Source organism: Giraffa tippelskirchi, chromosome 12, assembly GCF_054371585.1.
Source record: "Giraffa tippelskirchi isolate mGirTip1 chromosome 12, T2T-mGirTip1v1.2.pri, whole genome shotgun sequence".
Taxonomy (NCBI): Eukaryota; Metazoa; Chordata; class Mammalia; order Artiodactyla; family Giraffidae; genus Giraffa; species Giraffa tippelskirchi.
In genome coordinates, this window is record NC_137286.1 from 44,280,084 (window position 1) to 44,303,195 (window position 23,112).

At 44.9% G+C, this 23,112-nt stretch overlaps 1 protein-coding gene across 8 annotated transcripts in view; it reads right to left on the minus strand.

Moving 5' to 3' along the window:
- The window catches only part of PDE8A (phosphodiesterase 8A), a 153,474-nt gene that overhangs the window by 26,301 nt on the left and 104,061 nt on the right, over nucleotides 1–23,112 (minus strand). For 6 of the 8 annotated variants that reach the window (XM_081546913.1, XM_081546917.1, XM_081546911.1 and 3 more), the window contains 6 exons: nucleotides 14,824–14,912; nucleotides 10,697–10,775; nucleotides 8,705–8,830; nucleotides 5,214–5,302; nucleotides 3,399–3,450; nucleotides 3,256–3,298 (listed from right to left, as the gene is read on the minus strand). In XM_081546913.1, coding sequence (XP_081403039.1) covers nucleotides 3,256–3,298; nucleotides 3,399–3,450; nucleotides 5,214–5,302; nucleotides 8,705–8,830; nucleotides 10,697–10,775; nucleotides 14,824–14,912 — 478 coding nt within the window. The remainder of the gene's footprint in view (nucleotides 1–3,255; nucleotides 3,299–3,398; nucleotides 3,451–5,213; nucleotides 5,303–8,704; nucleotides 8,831–10,696; nucleotides 10,776–14,823; nucleotides 14,913–23,112) is intronic. The other 2 variants (XM_081546910.1, XM_081546912.1) reach the window with 2 other exon arrangements.

Genomic DNA, 23,112 nt, shown 5'->3' on the forward strand with positions numbered 1-23,112 from the left:
TCCAATAAGAAAGCTTTAAAAGACAAATTTTAAGATTCAGAATACCATTTAGGATGCTGCAAAAATCAACACAGTACACCAAGATGAAGACTCTGAACAACTGAGTTTAAGGGAGACCAACTTTCTCAAAAAAATTTCCACTCACCATAAACGAGGGCTCTTCAGTTTCTAGATTGTGTAATTAGAGTCTCAGGCCACAAAAACTGGTAGAAATGAACTCAGGAGAATTTCACCTACTTCTACATAGTTGAACAAGTGGTGGGAAAATTTTGATCTCCATCCACCCTTGTCCCAAAGTGAAAAAATCTTTTCTATGTTTTTTCTACAACACAAGCCCTAAAATGTCCCGGGGGAGACTGTGCCTCTCTTCTGGAGGCAGGACAGGGAGTGCTGGTCTGGGGTCTACTTCTCTGAGCCCCATTCCTGTGGATGGCACCACTGACCCTCCAGCCCAAACAGGAGGTATCTGACTCCTTTCTCCCCCTGACCCCACGCTGATCAATGACAAGGCCAAGTTAACCTTCCTTCCTGCGCCCTCCTGGGTGTCACATGTGGTGCCAAGCCTCTCCAGCCTGTTCTCATTTCACAGATGAGGACATTGGGAGCCGCCGCGAGATGAGCTCGGCTCTCCCACTGGCAGCTCCAATCGTCTCTGCCTTCTCCTGGCTTCCTCCCTGGACTCTTGCTTGCATACAGGATTCAAAAGCAGGCCCTTGTTACTCCTCTCCACCATCCAGAACCTTCTCCACTTGCTCTCTGGTACGTTCTCTTCTATGTGGGCACTGGCAAGGACCTTGTCAAGGTCGCCAATGACCTCCCTGTTGCTACCTCTGAAGGACTCGAGTCAGTTGTTCCCTGACTCTTCTGACTTGTGTACTAGACACTAGTCAGTGCTAGACTGAGCTTGCTTTCTGAAAACTCTGCTCTGCACACGTCCACCCTGGCTTTCCCTGCATCTCTTGCTGTTCGTTCCTGGTCTCCATCACCATGTATCCTGTTCCTCAGCACCCCGGTGTTCCCATAGGTTCACCCTCTGCACCCCCTTCTCTTCTCAGACGGCAGAGTCTCCTCATTCTTCCCTACAGCCTTTACTCAGTCCCATGCTGCTGTTGTATCCTGGGCCTTCCTCCCGAGCCCGACTTCCATCCTCCCTGGTCACTCGTCACTTCCATGGGGACACTCCTCAGCACTTCAGACAAGCTCGTCATCTTCTCCCAAGCCGCTCCTCATCCCAGTCACTGGGCAACATCTGCCTTTCCACTTAGCTGGAGACCAGTCATCCATGATGACTCCCTGCTGCTCTCCCTCAAGTGTTCGGGTGTGATAAATGTCTAGATTCCACCTCCTAAACGTCTCTCCCCGCTCTGTCCCTGTTCAGGCCCAGACACCTGTCATTGTCCTCTGGGTTATAAGGACAGCCTGCCTCACCAGTCCTACCAGCCACAACCTTGTCCTCTCTGACCCATTCTCTCCAGACAGTGCTCACTCTTCTGATTAAAACATTTTAATGGTGCTTCACTGTTTTCAGGATCAGATGTAAATTCCCCAGTGTGGCCAGGGTCCCTTGTGTCTGAACTTCGTCTCACCAGCTACCATGAGTTACCTATGATGTGCTAGGCCACCTCCCAGACCTCTCTGCCGTGCAACTAACTGCTCACCCCCTCTTAGGAAGGCGCCCCTCCCTGGCTGCCTTCTCCGCCTGGTTAACACTCTGTCCTCTTGGAAACGCAGGTCAGATATGGTTCAGGTACCCTCCCCTCTGGGGAGCCTTCCCCTAATGCCTCAGCCCCACCCCGACCCCCGCCCCGCCAGGAACCACCGGCTTTACTGTGCAGCTCCCTCACTAGTTGTGAATGACGTGAAATGACCTTCCTCGCCCTTGCTGGGTGACCTGCACTGCCAGCACGTTGCAGATGCTCAACAGACACACATCTGCACACACACAAACCAGAGAACCACTAATAAACCACTCCGAGTCCATGGCTCGCCTGCTCAACACCCTCAGCACCTTGGAGGTAAAGAGGAACTCCCTGGAGGTCAAGGACAGGAGCAGTGTGCTGGCCACAGCCAGCCATTCATCTTTCGCAGTCTTGACCACACGTGGGCTGCATGGGCACAGCTTGTCTGTCTCAGGAACAGCCTTGACTCCGCTCCTCCGCCACCAACCAGGGACACGCTGCCCTCCCCAAATGCTCACCCCGTCCAGCCACACCTACTCTAACCACTCAGACTGCAGAGTCTCCTGGCTCTGAGCTCCAAGGAGATCGGTGTCCAAACAGCGGGCTGAGAAGCTGCACTGTGACCTCCTGCAGTTCCCTCCTTCGTCTCCCTTTCTGCCACTCAGCAAACATTCGCTGAGCGCCTCGGGCAGGTCAGGCTCTAAGGCAGGCATCAGGGATGTGAAGACGACTGAGGCTGCTGCCACCAGATGGAGATCCTAATTTCCCCCCAACACCGAAGGACCCTGCACGATGCCACCTCCTTCCCACACTGACCTTCTGTACCGGTCGGAATGTTGCCCAGCTCTGTCTGGAACACACTCTGCACTCTCCCCCTTTGGTCACTGTTCTCACGTCTAGATCGCTTTTCCTCTCACCCGTCTGCTCACTCCAGTCCACCTCTCCCTGTCTGGAACTCGCCTCGCTCCCCTGCCTCCCTCCCCTCATTCTTGATCACGTGCTGGGTGCCCCTGCTGTCCATCTGTCCCTCCTCTTTTCAGGTTAAAGCCCGATCACTCCTGGGGCACCCAGGGGAACTGTCCCAGCACATGCCTCAGACTCCTGGAGCTGGCCGCTGGGCTTGAGCGCCAGCTGACCGCTTCCTAGCTGGATGTTCCGGAGCAAATCATGGGGCTTTTCACCTCCTTGTCTATAAAAAGGGGACCTGGTCTGTAAGGTGTCTCCCCCACTTAAGTCCTCCTGAGACAGCCCTGAGGTGCGGCCGGTCTGATGGGGTGTCCCCGCTGGAGACATGTGGTCCGACACCAACACCACTGCCTCTTCAGGCATCAGGCTGACAGACCACACTCCGCTCAACACAGCTTCACGGACGTGCACGCACTGGAGGTGAGACCTGCCCAGGACACCTGTCCGAACGCCCCCTGTGCTCAGGGCCCAGGAGTCGGGAAAAGAGATGCTGCTGCGGTGCTAGGAAAACACAGCCCCCCTTCGCACCAGGTGAGCTCATCGGAGGCCGGGCCTGTTTCAGTGTTTCAAAAGCTCAGTGAACCCCAGGGATGAATACAGGGCACCGTACCTGCGTAACTGTCAGTCTGAACACATTCGGCTATCTTCTCCGCCTAGAAACGAATAGCAGAAGCCATTAGTTCTGAGTGCCTAGTGACGCAGTAACGGAAATCTTGCTGGGCCCCCAGGGTCCCCAGGGCTCCCCCTACATACCTTATTGTTGCCATTGCACACTCTGATAATGGACACATAGTGTCTAATTTTTCTGCAAGTAGAAAACAATGCATTATATTGCTCCCGGCCCTCAATTCTGGTGGACAGCTAACTAGTTTTTCCGTTATGAAAAGAGCATCTCTCTTTCAGAACACATACAAGGCTTGGAGAGAGCATTTCTATTGCTTGTGGTCAAGGTTGCCAATAAACAAACAAGAGTCCACAGGCATTCCCTGGTGTCTCTGGAGAAGAGAGGTTGACTCTTCAGTAAAAAAAACAAAATCCTTCCGAGTCATCGCAACATACAATAAAAAATACCCAGGTTTCAAAAATGTACTCCACGTTAGCTAACCAAAAGCCTTCAGTTCTGTCACATGTTTTCATGTTCACAAGTCTTTACACTGCTGCTCGTCTTCGAGTTTCAGCAGAGTCTGCTCACAACACTCATGGAAACAGTAACAGGCCCCTCTGGGGCCGAACGTGCGGGTCTAGAACCAGGCAGCTGGGGTTCTCTTGCGAGTTGCTGACTCTCCTCAGTTACTTACTGTTCTTTTCATTTTCCAGCTTTTCCCCTTGATAATCCAATCCCTACACAGTTAGCCCAGCCCAATGAGGGAAGGACATAAAAAGGCAGAGTCAGAACAGAGAGCCCACACAGAGACGTCTCCCTGAGGCAGTCGCCAGCTGGCAACCAGGCCTGGTGACCAACACGTGAGCCTCACGGGCAACGTGGGCTCTGTAACCAGGCCCTGGGCTCAGCTCTTTTAGCCTCAGCTTCCTCATCGGGCAACCAGAGATGGTCACAGTGCTGCCATCACAGGGCTGTGGTGAGGAGGAGGTGAAGGGATGCCCAGCAGGCTCTGAGCACCTGCCCAGGGAGGGAAGGGCTCCCAGACAGCAGCGTGGTTACAACACTGTCACCACACCTCCTCCTCCTCATCATCTTCATGACCAAGAACATACACTAGGTATGATTTTACATTTTGACTTTTGTATTTATCATAAACATTTCCCCCTATAATTTAATTTTCTATGATTATCATTTCTAATGGTGGTGTATTTTATTGTTGAGTGTTCTGCAATTCACACTCAATTTTCCACTGTTTGTATTATTTAACATAGATTCCGAGACAAGCTATGACACTTTTAGGCTCCTGATATACACTGCCTTCCAGTCTGTGGTCACACCTGTTTCATATGAGTTTCTATAAATGACAGTATTTAAAGTACTTTATCTAATTTGATAGTTCTGTGCAGAAATGATACAGAAGCTACCAAAACCAGATGTGTGTGTGTGCTCAGTCATATCTGACTCTTTTGAGACCCCATGAACTGTGTAGTTCTCCAGGCTCCTCTGTGCATGGGATTTTCCAGGCAAGAATACTGGAGTGGGTTGCCATTTCCTTCTCCAGAGGATCTTCCCAACCTAGGGATCAAATCCAAGTCTCCTGCACTGCAGGCAGATTCTTTACCTGCTAAGCCAGACAGTAATCTTTTAAATATAGAGTCCACCAGTGAGTGTTCTTGGCACAGTGAGGTGGCATCGGATTTAAGTGCTTTCATCTTTTATGTGCTCACACAGCTTAATAAGCAGGACTGTCAGAGTCTGATGGCTCTGGGTCGCCAGCGGGAGGGTCAGGCTGTGCCCATGAGGAAGCCACCCTGGAAGGTCACACTTTGGTGGTAACTGACCTGGTTACCAGTCCTTCTTATAAGTTTCCATGTGCAGTTCTTAACTCACTTAAGTATTGAAAGCATATGCTGCAATAAGCCAAACATGGTATACTGACTGAAGTATGCGTTTTTTCTACTTACCCTCCCTGTCCAATGACAGGTATTATCTTCACATTTTGTTGTATGTTATCTCCATTTTTTTTCCTGACAGAGTAAATTCCTTGCCATTCCTGTAAATGGAATGTGAGCATCATTACACACTGTGTTCCAAACATGAACCTGAGAACATCCTCCACCTTGGGCTCCCATTCACTCCCAGTGGCCACTAGAGCAATCAGGAGAATGAGATCCAGCTAAAGGAGGACAATTCAGCCAGTGACTCTGCTTAGATAATAGAGTTGCCTGTAAGTTTTCCAGTCAAATGGAAACAAAAAGTATTTACTCAACACAGATCCTATTTCTAAGCAAAAATACAACAGAAGTCAAAGTTTCAGATCCTGAAAATAACAAAGTCCTACCTAGAAAGCTATTATGAAGAGAAAATCTGGTGAACTCACAAACTCCTCGCCAAGTGCTGACACACACAGACGTCCAGAAAGTGGTCTGTTTGGTTTTGCACATGTGTCTGTTTGTCTGTGCTCCTCTCAGAATGACACAAGGCCTGTACCTCCCTCTACTCGAGGGCCAGCCAGCAGCGAGCGGGACTTCTCTGACTACTGGACAGGCCCTTCGTGGTGGGGTCCGCGGCCTTAACAATTCCATCATCGCCATCCAGCTGTCCTATCTGGGGGTGAGCACAGAGCTGGCACGTGGTAAACAGTCAAGGACCACTTGGGGCCTTAGTTTACTGAATGGAAAAGCTAGACCAAGGTCAGACCACAATCCCGGTGACCAGGCTAAGGGACCTGAGCGCTCCATGAGGGGTGATGTCATCGGCGTGATGACCTGGTGAGACGCATCTACAGCAGTGCAGGGGGACTGATGCAAGTGAGGGTCCTGGGCCAGGAGGACCAGCTGACTATGTTCAGCTACCACCGTCTCAGAGTGGGGAGGAGGCCCTGAACGCGGTCAGGCCCAGGCCGTGGATCCAGCTCTGCTGATGGATTTGATAAAAAGGGGACGAAGTGGGAGGGAGAATCCAAAACCACTCCAGGATTCAAAGTCCAAGCAGGTGTGAAGACAGGCAACAAGCAGAGACAGCTGAGGACTGAGAGAGACTGGGTTTTCTGTCAGTGGGGGATGAGAGAGAATCATCGCTCTACAGGTTGGTTCCAAGATGACAGCAGGTGTTGAGAGAAACCTTGGAAAAGACCTTCAGATGAAAACTGGGGAATGGGAGCCATGTATGCAGAGGAGGAAGGATGCTCAATGACACAAGAGCTTTTGAGGAACCAGTGGGGGACAAAGCACCCTGTAAACCTGAGAGGAAAGGATGGGGAGAGGGGAGCTGGAGAGAGGGGTAAGTGGGAGAGTCCCGGGGGCTGCAGAGGGTACAAGGGGTGAAAAGCTGGGGCTCCCTGGCGGCCCAGTGGTTTAGGACTCTGCACTTCCACTGCTCAGGGTAGAATTTGCATGGCGCAGCCAAAAGAAAAAAAAATTATAAAAAGCTGAAGGGCTCCCTGTTTGCAATCTTTCCATTTGAACATCACTGGAATTTCTCCTGTGCCCCCAAGAATATCTGGCTGGTTGGATACCTAGAACCTGACACTCCAAAGCCCCCACCTGTCATCTGACCTCCTGTGAAGGCTCCAGCCTGGTCCCCAGCACAGGTCTGAACCCTCTCCAAGGACGACAGCCCACTGTTTGTCCAGGCTGGCAGCTTCTCAACAAGCCCTTCTTCTCCCTGGGAAGACTCCATTAGAAAGGCCATGTGTCTTTCTCCTCAAAAACAAACAAACAAAAAACTGCCCAGCTAAGTGGTCTGTCCTGCTGCAGTGTGGCCGGCCAACCAGGAATGACCAACAACGGACACGGGGCAGCTTTCACACTCTCCCCAGAAACTCAAGATCATGCAGAACCAACACCCTGGTTCTGTTCTGAAATAAAGCAGTGAGTATAGAGGTTGATAATAGGATAGTATGTCATATTCTCTGCTCACAGCAAACACAGATGTTAGTGAACACGTGTCCCACTGCTGGCGTTTGAGGCCCTTCATACCTGGTGCCCCATGGCATGCATGACTCAGGAGGCGAGACGCTGCCTACACGGGTCTGGGGGGATCCCAGGGCCTGCGGCTAAACCACTGGATTCCCTCATCCCACCTCATCTCCACTTGCTCCCCTGAGAGGGAGAAGAGTGCCTCACTGACCCTGCTGCTGCCAGATAGAGGGGTGCGAGAGCCCTCGTCTCTGTTTGACACGCCACAGAGCCTCGCGACAGAACCGCAGGCTGACCCCGTGCCTGCCCTGGACCTGCCGCCAGGACTGGGGAGGCCACTGTGAGTCTGCATGGCTGCTCTTCTGTGGCTGCCTTTGGAGGATGTCCCCCTCGGCCCAGCAAGGGAACATCGGTGGGCCTGAGTTTCTACATTCTCTTCGTTCATTACCGCCTCTGTTTCTCCTTCCAGAGAACCTGCCGCTCTCTCTGGTAAGAAAATCTTCATCCTTGACAGAAGGAAGAGCTGACCCACATCGGCTACTCCCCGACGGTGCGTCACCCAGCCCCGCAGCTGGCCAGTCCCTTCCCCGTTCTCACTGTAAAGCCACCCCTGTGTGCACAGGACACCCACCCACTCACAGGGTCCTCGGGGGGCCCAAGCCAAGTGGGGCTATGAGCTCTGCACAGCCCTTCTGCTCCCTCTGGTAGCCTGTCCTCGTGGGTGACCAGACAGGCATGGGGCCACGTGCCCCAGGGACAGTGCTTCCATGGGCCTCCAATGGCCAGCAGGACAGCAGCTCACCAACTTCTCAAATGTTTTAAAAAATCATATTCACTGTCCCAACTCCTAAAAGTTAAAAAGAGCCCAGCAGAAAAGCCTGAGAATGACTATGGAAAGCAGTGGCCTTTTCCTTCCTGGCATATTTTAAAAGCTAATACCAGTGAGGTGCTGACGGAAGCCACGGTTCAGAGAGAGAAACAACCTCCAGCCGGAGCCCGCCTCTATATCTGCCCTTAGTACCACGGTACTGCAACTTCTCACGTCATAGTTTATCTGTCTGTTCTGTGTCCTGGAATGTATTCTCTGAGCAGTTTTTCTTTGCTCGTCTTTCTATACCGGAATTTCACACAGTGCCTGGCATTCAAAAAATTCTGACCCAGTGAACAGGCCCAGAGAACTGATGGGCTCAGCTGTGTTCTGAGCACATGTGGATTCACTGGCCATCCTTTACCCTGACCATTGCCAACATTCATCACTGAGAAGATTAATTATTAGAAAGAACAACTTATTACAAAAATGAAAATGACTTCATGTATCAGTTACTCTTCCTGGCTGGTCAGGTTATATGTACTTTCCTAGCCTCAGTTCCCTTATCTGCAAAGTGGGCACAAGAGGGATACCACCACCTACAGTTCCCCAGGCTTCTGGGATGAGAGGGCCTGAGGTTCCCCAGCTCTGGCAGTACTCAGTGAGTGCTCAACCTCCTTCCACCCCTCTCTGTTCTGTGGAAGGGACCAGGGTGCCACCCTCTTACCTTGCATGAATTTATAGTATCGAGCAAGTCAGCCTTTTTTTCATTTATAGGCACTTCTGCTATCTCCTTCCCTATTAATTCACCTGACTGATAGCCCATCGTTGTTTCAAACGCTGGATTTGCATACTGGAGAGGGCAGAGACAAAAGAGAAAACATCAAGTGAATTGAAAGAAATGTTGAAAAGAGGACAGTCAAAGGTGTTCAACCTAATCCATCATGTTTTCCCCCCAGAAAGCCCAGGAGCCTGGCGCTCACTATGACGGTACTAAAGTCACAAGAGCACAACCCCAGGAAGACCCTGGAGTCTGGAAAAGCCTCTGCTCTGGTGATGCTGGGCTGGGCTTGCTGCCATGTTCTCCTGAGATCCAGGGAGGGCGGCAGGCTAGCTCCCACTGAAACACCCTTGGAGGAAAGAGGCATGGAGACACCTGGGGCTGCTGCACACAGGCTGTTGGGATTATGATACTGAAAGAAAGCACTGTCTGGGAGTCTGACCCACCCAGCCCCTACTTCCAAAAGTCACTTCGCTTCTCCCAGGTTTCAGTCTGCCGATCTGTTTAATGGGGATGAAACATTTATTTAGGCTCTCTCACGTGATGCAAATGAAAAATGAGTTTGGAAAGCAGGCTGTGACAGAGGAAGTGTTTACAAATATAAGGCTTTACAGTTACGTTTCAAATAGGACTATAAGAGTACAAGAAAATGCCTGGGAAAGCTGTGTGTGTGCTAATAAAAATAACAAATAATGACGACGATAAACAACAGTCATGCTGTTTAAGGTTTGTTTTCCTTGCTAGGCACCACAGAAAGCAAGTTACACACATTAACTCATTTCAGTCCTCAGAACACCCTTATGAAAGGCAGGTGGTTGTCAGCGTTAATATTATTCCCATTTGTACAGATGAGAGAGCAGATTCAGACAGACTGAGTAACCTGCCCGAAGATTTTCAGCTCAGTAGAGGCCAAGAATAATGGAACCCAGGTGTGACTGATACCAAGCCTGTGCTCTCAACCACCGGCCAGTGTCACGTCCCAGGGTGCCGACTCCTGAATGTGGACATCATCAACTCTTTACCAAGAAACTCACAATTAAAGTGAAGAACTGGAGTGCTCATTACTAAAATCAAAGCGGGGCTCATTCTCAGACACAAGGAACATTCCCCTGGCACAACTCCCTCTTTTGCTGTTATCTGAGAACACATGTTATCTGTTTGTTGTTATCTGAAAGCCATGTGACCCTTTTTCACTTTTTAATTTTATTGAAGTCTAGTTGATTCACAATACTGTGTTAGTTTTCACTGTACAGCAAAGGAAATCAGTTATGCATATATCCATTCTTTTTTAGATTCTTTTCCCATATAGGTCATTACAGAATACCGGGTAGAGTTCCCTATGCTATACTATGGGTCCTTGTTGGTTATCTATTTTTTTAAAGGTTATTTTCTTTTACTGTGGACCATTTTTAAATGAAAGCTATATTATCTTAAGTCACTTTTGTGAAGCCACTTTGCTAATAATTTGTTAAGTAACTACTAGCTTATTTTTGAAATTTTGAGTAGTGTCCAGTAAATTTCTATAGTTTCTATAGTAAACTACCGTCAAAAACAGTTAAGAAAGGAAAGAGCATGCAGCCCTTATGGACAGGGCCTCTCCTTGTTGCAATAGTCTCTCCCCACCTGGCTCCAAAATCCTGGATAAAAGCCCCTCCTTGCATAATAAACAAACAAGCAAAAAGGAGAGAAAAAATAAATGCCAGTGCCATATGTCTACAGAATACTTTCTAGCACATTAATTATTAGAAACTTTTCTTACCCCAGAGGAAACTTATCTTAGACTTTATATTTTACATATTTTGTTCTGATAAACCTCTAAGGAAAAACTGGTCCCTTGAACTTCAAAGAGAGAAAGAAAAAAAAAAAAAAACTGAAGGGGTTCAATCCTAAAAATGCAAACAGACCAGAAATGCAGGACAAACTTCCAAAATAACAAACCTGGATAACGTGGTCTTCACTTGTAATTTCAATTGCTTCTTGACTTTTCTCTAATGCAGCGAACATTGAGTTACAAGCCCTTTATGGGTAGAAAAGAAAAAGGACTGATTAATATAAATATTATAAAATGAATTATAGTCTGGGGATATTACATTACTTACTTAAATGAGTTCTTTGATTATAAAGGCAACTGATGCTAACTTGAGAAAAAGAAGGGGGAAAGATTAAAAAGCAGAAGGAAGAAATAAATGCCTCCTGCAACCCCACCACTAGGGATCATGACTCTGCACAACTTGGTGCTTTTCTTTCCATTTTAAGGACAAGTGGACCAGGGGGAACCCACACAAGGGTCAGAGCACAGCCCTTCACTGGCTGTGGGATGTGACTGAACCCCTGGGTCTCTCCCTTCTCACCATGTGCAGAGTCCTCATGAGGACTCTGAGAGAAAGCAGACTCAAGCACCCCGCACAAAACCTGGCAGAAAAGAGGCAGCCCATCGTTTGCAGCTACCACCTTCAACAAATTCTTTTCACAAAACTGAGATCATCGGGATCACTGGCTTTGTTCCCTGCTTCTACTTAGCCTTATATTGTGAGCATTCTCCCTGTCCTTGATGGTTGAAAACATTTTTGAGTTACATAGGTAACAACGTTTTTTTTTTTTATTAGAAAATGAAAATAAATGAAATACTACATCATACCCACTAGGATGGCTATAATCAAAGACCGTGTTGGTAAGGAACCCTCATACACTGCTGGTAGGTGTATAAAATGATACAGCTGCTTTGGAAAACAGTCTGGCAGTTCCTCAAGCTGTTAAGCACAGTTACCAATTTTACTCCTAGGTAGGTACCCTACAGAAACGAAAACATACATCCACAAGTGGAAACAACCCTAATGTCCATCAACTGATGAACGGATGAATAAAATGTGATATATCCATACAATGGAATACTATGCAGATATAAAAGGAAACAGTCCTCATGTGTGCCATAATATGGATGAATCTTAAAAAACATTATGCTAAGTTACAAGAAGCCAGTCACAAAAGGACCACATATTGTATGATTCTGTTTTAATGAAATGTCCAGAACAGGCAAATCTATATATACAGAGAAATTAGATTAGTGGTTATCAAGGGCTGGAGGTCATGAAAATGATCTAAAATTCTGGCAGTGGTTGCACAACTCTGTGATTATACTCAAAGCCACTGAACTGGGTACTTTAAATGGGTGAATTGTATAGAATGTGAATTATATCTCAATAAATCTGTTTAAAAATAAATGAGATTAAATCATCTGAAATCCCAACACCTACACAAATCAACTGGTGTTCTAGGCAATTTCTTATATAAATATACATGCAATATATATATATATATTTATAAAAATATAATCATACCTTACCGTTTTAAATCTTGTCCCACTGAAAAATTATATTAATATCTTTCCATATCATTAATTTGTTCCTTATCATCACTTTTAACAACATATGTAATATTCTAAAGTTATACAATAATTCATTCAAACAAATTTCCCATGACTACACATTTAGGTTGCTTTCAGCTTTTTTTTTTTTGCATATGCCTCAGATGATGAAAAAACGAATGCAACTGTCTACTTCTTCATAAAATTCATAATTGTTCATACAATGATGTTATATTATTCCTGGTATTACTAAGCTGTCTAGGTAAATAAGACAAAGCAGCTTAGCCAATAAAAACTAGTCCTCCTTTCTTGGCATATAAAACTCAAGAAACAGTATGTGAATTAGCCCAATAAACTGTTATTTAAAAAAAAAAGAATGAAAAAATAAATAGTTTCCACCTCTGATATAGCAAGCTAGGAGGAGATGGATTTGTGAGAAGCCCTACTGGGTTTTATCATGGGTTTTTAAATTTCTGCAGATCTGGTAAATTAAAAATGGTGAATCATTTTAATTTCTTTGGTTACTACTGAAGCTGAACTTTTTTTTCATGTTCACTGGCCATTAATATCTTCTATAAACTGCTTGTTTATGACATGTTCTTTGTAATTTTTTTATACTGGGTGTTTCCATCTTTAAACTGATTCATCAAAGCTCTTTACATATTTAGGATATTAATCTGTCTGTCCTGAATGTTATGAATGTATTTTTTCCCAGTTTGCTATTTGTCTAAGTTTTTAACGTTATGTGGGCTTCCCAGGTGGTGCCAATGGTAAAGAATCCAGCTGCCAATGCAGGAGATTCAAGAGATGTGGGTTCGATCCCTGGGTCAGGAAGATCCCTTGGAGGAGGAAATGGCAATCCACTCCAGTTTTCTTGCCTGGAGAATCCCATGGACAGACAAGCCTGGAAGGCCACAGTCCATACGATTACAAAGTGTCAGACATGAAAGAAGCAACTTAACACACAAGGTGTTTTCATTGGGACAAACTTAACGTTTTCATCGTGCCTAATCTGCTTCTCTTCCTTTATGAAATCTGGTTTTGACGCCAGAGGCTTCAAGGCTTCATTATCCAATGACATATGTTCACTTATATTTTTAGTACTTTTGTGGCCCTACTTTTGAACATGATGCACAGTGGAGTTTATTTTGGAACTGGGTGTGAGATTGGGATATAACTTAATTTTCTTTCCACATAGTTAATAAGTTGTCACAATCCTGTTCACTGAAAAATCTACCCTTTCCTGTGTGGATTTAAACTGCCTTGGTGAACATATATACTTACGTTCTCAATCCTTAAATATACTCATGCTTATTTCTAGACTTTACATTCTAGGCTACTGCTCTAGCAGTAACACAGAGACGCTTGTCACACATAGCTTTTCAGTGCATTTGAGTATCTCGGAAGGAGTTTCTCTCTGTGGCCCTCAGTTCTCAGCCCCACACTCGTCCCTTCCCTGTCCCGTTATCTTGTCTCCCTGGACAGTGGGCATCTCCCTCTGGCTGTCAACCGGCACACCAAAGACGAAGCACAGTGTGAGGAGAGACGGTGAGCGCAGCTCTGAAGATGTGGGTTATAGCCTAGAGGACTACCTTTGTCCTGTGCCATGTGTGAGAGCTTGGATGAACGTCAGTTAACCTCCCTGGGTATCAGTTTCTGCATCGTGATTTGTAATTCGCCAACAATAAGCTCCATGGCTCACAGCGGGAGTGTGGCAGCCAGGCTGTGGAAGACCCAGGAGTAAGGAAAGGGGCAGGCCCAAGGCCAGCCATCCATCTCAAGCTACCCTGAAGAGTTTGGCAACAAAAAGGAGCTCTTTTGTAGACCTCACCAGCCCTGAAACATCTCTGCTCACAGCACTTCTCTGCTACCTCAAGCTTCATTTCGTCTATGAAGTATTTTCTTCTCCGCATGTGGTACCCTGTGCTGGTCCCCGCCAATCTTTATACTCCAAGTTCTAATCCCATTATCTCCCCCTGAACGTGTACAGAGTGATTCCATTCTCTCTTGGATCCTGGTAAAGGAAATGTCAAACAGAACCCAAGGAAGAGACTGAGGATGAGAAAGAGCTACTAACATTTTTTTTCACTTCTGTCAACCTCAGATAATTTTACTAATTTTGCTGCTTTTCTCACTCTACAAAGAACTAGGTTTATATTCTTTTCAGGTAAAAAAAGAAACTGTTTAGCAAGGGCAAATTACAAAATGTTTATTGTAGAGAAAAAAACATGTCACCTACCGGAAATATGTACATATCAAAAAGAATTTTTAATTAAAAAACAAAACAGGTAATTCAGTATATATACTTTCGCATCCTGCTTTTTCATTTGCTATTATTTTGGTGCCTCATCTTTTATTTGGCTGTGCCATGCAGCTTGTGGGATCTTAGTTCCCCCACCAGGGATCAAACCTGGGGTCCTGGCAATGAGAGTACTGAATTTTAAACACTGGATCACCAGGGAAGTCCCCACTGGAGCCCCGTCTTTAAATGTTAAGTCTCATATCACTAACATGCCTATCTGTTAGACATCCATGCAGACTCCAAAAGTCTTATGCAAGGAAAGCTGACTTCCCACCACCCCATCCTATTTTAGCAGGAAGTCAGTAACAGCCAGAATGGAGCCAGCTGCCCACACTCAAGTCCTCAGTTGCAGCCACACCCTGGCTGGTATGCTGGGCTTTCCCGAAGCAGCAGAATTACCTGAGTTTCAGCTGTGAGCGCACCTCTCCAAACTCCAGCTGGAGCAGTTCATTGTAACAGGCCATGGGGCTGGGGTTTTCTATATACCTCTACAAACAGAAAGGTGATGGTGTGAATCAACCCATGTGTACCTTTAAATTATTATACACATATATACAAACTAATGCTTTCCAACAGACTTCTCAATTTGGTACCTGAAATCTAAAAAATAATTTATCTTCAATGATAAACAGGAAATGAGATGAAAACTTACAATACCAAGTCAGCATTTAAAAAATAGTGCTTGCACATATCTGAGAACATATTAAGAAACCACTGAATTGTATACTTTAAGTGGCTGAATTGATCAACTGTACCTCAATAAAAAAGGCAGAAAGGAAGAAAGAAAGAAAAGGGAAGGTGTTTGCTGGAAAGAGAAAAAGATAAAATTAAAAATCTTCAAAATAATTTTTAAAAGCTAGTATAACCATTTAATGGAACAGCACGCAATGGTGCGGATGTGAACTTATATGGACTAATGCACTAGATACACTGTCAAGTGAAATGAGGAAATGGAAAATCATGTTATAATTATTTATGTATTTCTTCTGTAAAAATGTTATATCAACTTTAAATAGCTGAATTACATGGAAAATGAATGGTATCTCAATTAAGTAGTCAATAAATGAAATTAGGAAAAACAGCATCCATTCTTGGGCATATCCAGAGAAACCGATAATTCAAAAAGACACATGCACCGCCAAGTTCATAGCAGCACGATCTACAATAGCCGAGACATGGACGCAACCTCGTAAGTGTCCACAGACAGAAGGATGGATAAAGGGGTGTGTGTATGTGTTAAAGGTGTGTATGTGTATGTTAAAGAAGGTGTGTGTGTGTACCCCCAAGTTCATAGCAGCACTATCTACAATAGCCGAGACATGGAAGCAACCTCCTATGTGTCCACTGACAGAGGGATGGATAAAGGGGTGTGTGTGTGTGTGTGTGTGTGTGTTAAAGAAGGTGTGTGTGTGTACCCCCAAGTTCACAGCATCACTATCTACAATAGCCGAGACATGGAAGCAACCTCCTGTGTGTCCACTGACAGAGGGATGGATAAAGGGGTGTGTGTGTGTGTTAAAGGGGTGTGTGTGTTAAAGAAGGTGTGTGTGTGTACCCCAAGTTCATAGCAGCACGATCTACAATAGCTGAGACATGAAAGCAACCTCCTAAGTGTCCACTGACGGAGGGATGGATAAAGGAGTGTGTGTGTGTGTTAAAGGTATGTGTGTTAAAGGTGTGTGTGTGTACCCCAAGTTCACAGCAGCACGATCTACAATAGCTGAAACATGGAAGCAACCTCCTAAGTGTCCACTGACAGAGGAATGGATAAAGAAGGGGTGTGTGTGTGTGTGTGTGTGTGTGTGTGTGTGTGTGTGTGTGTGTGATGGAAGCAACCTCCTAAGTGTCCACTGACAGAGGAATGGATAAAGAAGGGGTGTGTTTGTGTGTGTGTGTGTGTGTGTGATGGAAGCAACCTCCTAAGTGTCCACTGACAGAGGAATGGATAAAGAAGGGGTGTGTGTGTGTGTGTGTGTGTGTGATGGAAGCAACCTCGTACGTGTGTGTGTGTGTGTGTGTGTGTGTGTGTGATGGAAGCAACCTCGTAAGTGTCCACTGACAGAGGAATGGATAAAGAAGGTGTGGGTGGGTGTATAACGGAATATTACTCGGCCATAAAAAATGAAACAATGCCATTTGCAGCAACATGGATAAACCTAGAGATCAGCATACTAAGTGTAGTAAGAAAGAAAAAGACAAATATCATATGATACCACCTATATGTGGGATCTAAAAATATACAAATGAATTTATTTACAAAACAGAAACAAACTCAGACATAGAAAACAAACTTACAGTTACCACAGGGGAAGGGATGTGGGGATGGATAAATTAGGAGTTTGAGATTAACAGATACACCCTACTGTATGGAAGATAGGTAAACAAGGTCCTACTATGTATCATAGGAAACTACATTTCAGTATCTTGTAATAACCTTTAATGGAAGAAAATCTGAAAAAGTATATATATGTATGTATATACTTTGGCCACCTGATGCAAAGAGCCAACTCATTGGAAAACACCTTGATTCTGGGAAAGATTAAAGGCAAAAGGAGAAGGGGGCAGCAGAGGATGAGATGGTTAGATGGTATCACCAGCTTAATGGACACAGATCTGAGCAAACTGGGAGATGGTGAAGGACGGGGAAGTGTGACGTGCCACAGTCCATGGAGTCACAAAGAGTCAGACGTGACTGAGCAACTGAAGAACAGCAACACCATAAATCACTTTTACGTACACTTTTCTGTGTTGTTCTAACACAACAGTGTAAATCAACTATTCTTCCACTAAAAAAAAGCTCAAGGGAAAAAAACTAGGGCTTAAGAATACTTTTCTTTCAGTGCCTTCAGATATGAGGCTTTTTTGATGTCTACATGTCACTGGTAGAGGCTAGAATATGCAGAAGGAAGAAACTTATTAACGCAAGTCCCATTTATATTAACTTTCGGAGTCTCGTCACTTAGATGAGCAGTATGTTGTCCTCTTTCAAGCTGCACAAGCTCACGGTAAGCAAAAATACACTCGCACACCTCTTCGCAGCTGTGTCACAGAGGTCACTACCACTAGGCAACATTTCCCTGTACTAACGTCAAACAGCAGCTCAGCTAAGCTGACAAAGGATCATCCTCCACAGCAGAGGGACTTGCAGAACCATGGCTTCGCCCAGGCGCTCCTACTCCTGCAGACACTAACTATTCTCTACATGATGAAAACGTCTCAACAAAGCAGACCACATGGAAATGGGAAGCCTGAGCCCATTCTACTACCAGATTATGAATTTTATGAAGACATCTTACACGTCACTATGTACTATCACGTAATTCCACTCTGCTATAATATTTGTATTTACTTGCCCCTGTATCTGTAGCACACTCTTGATTTCACCTGCTCAACACATGGATAATATTCTATCTGATGAGGAGGAAGCTGAGGTGTCAGAGGCAGGGTATATGCAGGCCACTATCCACAAGCCAAAGCCAGACCAGCCTGGGGCATGGGTCCTCTTGTGGTGCTCCTTCTACCACCAGTGAAGGCAGACATCCCCCTGTTGGAACCGTGATCTTGTCTGTGTGGCAAGTAACCTAAGAGCCCAGCCCCTGGTTCATGTCTTAAAGCTGTATGATCCTCTACAAGGCCCTGAAGCTTCCAGAGCCTGCTTCCTTACCCGCCAAACAAGACCACCCTGCATCTCTGACAATGACCATGAGAAAGCACTGCACCTGCAGACTGCAGCATGAACACATGGCAGTCACTGCTGTCCCCTGGGAGGGAGAGCCACGCCCGCTGGCCATGGGCATGATGGTCCCCAGGCCTGCAGGCCAAACACAGCCATTCCTAACCACACAAGTCAGAGAGGGGACATGCCCGCCAGCTCCCACCAACTGGGAGGGGTAAGAGTGCTGGCCTTGGGACGTCCTGGCAGCTCAGTTGTTAAGAACCCACCTTCCAGTGCAGGGGACACAGGCTCGATCCTTGGTCCAGGAAGATCACACATGTCACAGAGCAACTAAGCCTCGCACCACAACTACTGAAGCCATGAGCCCTAGAGCGGGTGCTCCGCAACAAAAGCCACTGCAATGAGAAACCTGTGAACCACAACTAGAAAGGAGCCTCCATTTGCCGGGACTAGAGAAAAAGCCTGTGTAGCAATGAAGACCCAGTAAGGCCATAAATAAATAAAATGAATAAAAAAAAAAGAGTGCTGGCCTTGCAGCTCTCTCCTCAGTGAGTCACAACCCCACAGGAACACCCAAGAACACTGCGCATCTGCACAGGCGCCCACTGCTGACAGGGCAGAACAGCGGCGAGATTTCTGGGCACAGAGCGTGTGCCACACCAGTAGACAGCAGGTGGGGGACCTGAGATGGACAGGGGTCCCCAGCTGTCCCCTCACTTGCCTGGCCTCGCCTGTTCTGCAGGCAAAATCCTGGGACAGGGAGCCAAGTGTATCGCGTGTCACGGCCTCCTGTGCATGTGGCCAGAGTTTTCACTGGGTGTGAATGTGTACATCCAAACATCTTTATCCCAAAGGTGGATGTTCAGGTTAGAAAACCAGCGCATGTGAATAGGACTGCATCTTTCTCCTACCATCTACTCCCCACCTTGCTACCTCTGCTTGGCTCTGTGTCTAAACATCCTGTCTTTCCTGCCCTTCTCTAGGTTTCATTCATGTCCTGAGGATTCCATGGGGTTGTGGAGGGTAGAAAAGGGTGTCAGGCCCAAGGAGCTTCAGGAATCAGGCTGCTGTTCCTTCAGCTTGAGCAGCAGCCGGTCTCTTCACCCCAGCCCAGCCCACGAGAGGGGTGAGGCCACTGGCTCCCAAGCCAACTCAACCTGTCTCTCCCCAGAGCATATCACCCCCACCGGACCCCCCCCCACACCTCCAGTGCATCTCTGTCCCTGGCTGCACATTAGAACTCCCTGCAATCGAAAAAACAACACCAGCGTGCAGGCCCCTCCCCAAACCAACAGAACCAGGGCCTCCTCAGGGACGCTTCTCAGGGAGTTCTAACGCACAACTAGAGCCGAGAGACACCAAACCCGAACCTCAAGGTTCCGGTGCAAGATGGCAAAGTAGAAGGACGTGCACTCACCTCCTCCTGCAAGAGTACCAAAATTGCAACTAGCTGCTGAACAACAATCAATAGGAGAATGCTGGAACCCACCAAAGAAAAGATACCCCATGTCCAAAGACAAAGAAGAAGCTCCAATCAGACGGTAGGAGGGGTGCAATCAGGATAAAATCAAATCCCATACCTGCCAAGTGGATGACCCACAAACTGGAGAACAATAATATCAAAGAAGTTCTTCTGCTGTTGTGAAGGCTCTGAGCCCCACATCAGCCTTCCCAGACTGGGGGTCTGGCAAAGGGACTGGGAATCCTGAGAATCTGACTTTGAAGGCCTGCTGGATTTGATCACAGGACAAGGGGAAACAGAGACTCCACTCTCGGAGGACACAAAATCTGGTGTACACCAAGACCCAGGGGGGAAGAAGCAGTGACCTCACAGGGGACCAAATCAGACCTACCTGTTACTGTTGGGAGGGTCTCCTGCAGAGGCGTGGGTTGGCAGTGGCTCGCTGAGGGGACAGGGGCACTGGCAGCAGCGGTCCTGGAAGGGGCCCCTTGGCGTAAATCCTCTTGGAGGGCAACATTAACCCTATCACAGAGCCTGTAGCCCCCAGGGCTGGGTTGCCTCAAGCCAGAAAACTAACAGGGAGGGATCAAAACCCTGCCCATCAGCAGATAATTGGATTAAAGCTTTACTGAGCCCTGCCCACCAGAGCAAGACCCAGTTTTCCTATGCCAGTCCCTCCCATCAGGAAGCTTACACAAGCCTCTTAGCCTCATCCACCAGAGAGCAGACATAAGAAGTAAGAAGAACCACAATCCCATAGTGGCTAGAATGAAAACTGTATTACAGAAAGTTAATCAGGATGAAAAAGCAGAAGGTTATGTCCCAGATGAAGGGATAAGATAAAACCCCACAAAAACAACTAAATGCAGTGAAGACAGGCAACTTTTCAGAAAAAAAAAATTCAGAATGATGATAGTAAAGATGATTCAGGATCTTGGAAAAATAATGGAGAAGAAGCAAGAAACATTTACCAAAGACCTAGAAGAACTAAAGAACAAACAGAGATGAACAATACACTGGAAGGAATCAATAGCAGAATAACTGAGGCAGAACAGCTAAGTGACCTGGAGACAGAATGGTGGAAATCACTGCTGCAGAACAGAATATAGAAATAAGAATGAAAAAAAAAAAATGAAGACAGCCTAAGGGACCTCTGGGACAACATTAAATGCACCAACACTTGCATCATAGGGGTCCCAGAAGGAGACGAGAGAAAGGACTCGAGAGAATATTTGAAGAGATAATAGCTGAAAACTCCCCTAACGTGGGAAAGCAAACAGTCAGCCAAGCCCAGGAAACACGGCGAGTCTCAGGCAGGGAAACCCGAGGAGGAGCAAGCACACCAAGACACACCGTGATCAAACTGACAAAATCAAAGAAAAATATAAAATATTAAAACAGCAAGAGAAAAACAACAAATAGCAAAAAAAGGGAATTCCCATAAGGTTATCAGCTGATTATGCAACAGAAACTCTACAAGCCAGAAGGGAATGGCATGCTATATTGAAAGTGATGAGAGAAGAACCTACAACCAAGAATATTCTACCCAGCAAGACTCTAATTCAGATTTGATGGAGAAATCAGAAGCTTTACAGACAAGCCAAAGTTAAGAGAATTTAGCACCACCAAATCAGCTTTACAACAAATGCTAAAGGAACTTCTCTAGGCGGGGAAACACAAGATAAGGAAAAGACCTACACAAAATAAACCCAAAACAATTAAAATGGTAATAGGATCATAAATATTGATAATTACTTCAAATGTAAATGGATTAAATGCACCAACAAAAAGACATAGACTGGCTGAGCAGACATGTGCATGTATGCACTTCCACTTACCACATCACTCTATTCAACGCCCCCCAAACTGTATGAAATTATTTTATATTGTTAGGCTAATCATGTTTTCATTATGGCTTGCAATTGTAATGATCTTTTATTTTTTGTCAGACTATTGATTGTGAAAACTGATAAATATCTTTTACTGCTGGGATTATGTAACTATTATTTGCTTAATACCATTGTACCATGATTGGTCAACAGAAAATAAAAGAATTCTGTATCACTAAAACCACTATTTAATAGGAAAATCTGTAATCACTTTTTAAAATCCAGATGTGTATTAGAATTATCTTGGAATTTTTTGAAAAATACAAATGCCCAGGTATTGCTTTTTCTCTCCAAAGCTCCAGATGTGTTTCTGATGAGCAGCTATATTTAAAAACAACTGGATTATATGATGATCTTTTACTTTTATCTGGATGGTTTCACTTTTTCTATTTCATATTCAGTGCTCATATTTCATTTATGTTTTCCAATTTCTCATCTCTTTTTTTTTAATGTTCTTTCTCAAGCCTTTACTAAGTGCAGTCAAAAAGCTTTTGTAAATATAAATAGTATGTATTATATATATTTTAGAAAACTTATGAATTTTTGCCTATCTAAAACATTTATGACATTTTGATTCCACATATTTGACTTAGTATGAACAGAATGTTAGATTTCTAATTTATATTCACTCAAAACTTTGACATAGTTCCATGTATTTTGGCATCTAGTATTACTGCATTGCTAAAAGTCTAGAAAGTTTATCTTAGTCACATGAAAACAATTTTTTTGAATGAGGCTTCAAACTTCTAATCCAATTCTGAGAATATAAAGAAATACAATATTGTAAAAAACCAACAAACAAGAAATTAACATGTGATACAGTATTATTAACTAAAGTACAGATTTTGTTAAATTTCACAAAATTTTATGTTAGTGTTCATTATTTGTTTTCATACCTTATTCAAGACTCCACACTGTATTTAATTACATTGAGTAGCTTCAGGTGCATGCAACAAATTCTGGTAAATTCTCTTTTCATTTTTATTCCAGTACTAATATTTTTCTAATTTTCCTTGTTATGGCTTCTTAAGATACATCCATCATGTAAAAGTGGGCATTTAATTTCCAAATATATGGGATTTTTAAAGTACCTTTGATATTAATTTCTAATTTTGATACTAATTTCATATTTAAATGCTTTCTTGTCTTGAATCACTGTGTTTTTTCAGTCTTTTAACTTTATTGAGGCTTTGAATGTCTAAGTCAAAGATCTCTCTTGGTAAAGTCACATTGCACTTGAAAATATGTGGATTGGGTTATTCTCAAATATCTTTTGATATTGATCTCTAACATAATTCCACAGTGATAAGAAAACAGACTCTGTATGATTTTAATACCTTTAGACCACCAAATTTTTGCACCCGGTCTTATGTCCCTGGATATCTTTCAGTGACTCCTAGTTTATAATCTATGGGAGCTTGAATAGAATTTGTATCCTACTGCTGTGTGAAAACTGTATAATAAATCATAATTATTTCAAATTGGTTCATGGTGCTTTTCAGGTTTATGTAAGAGCCTACTTTTCTGTATATGCATTCTATTAATTTAAGAGTTTGATATTGAAACTACAACTAAAAATCTTAATTTATCTACTTAAAACAATTGTAATATATAGTGAAACTATATGTAACTTTGTTCTATATTTTCCAAGTCTCCTGTAA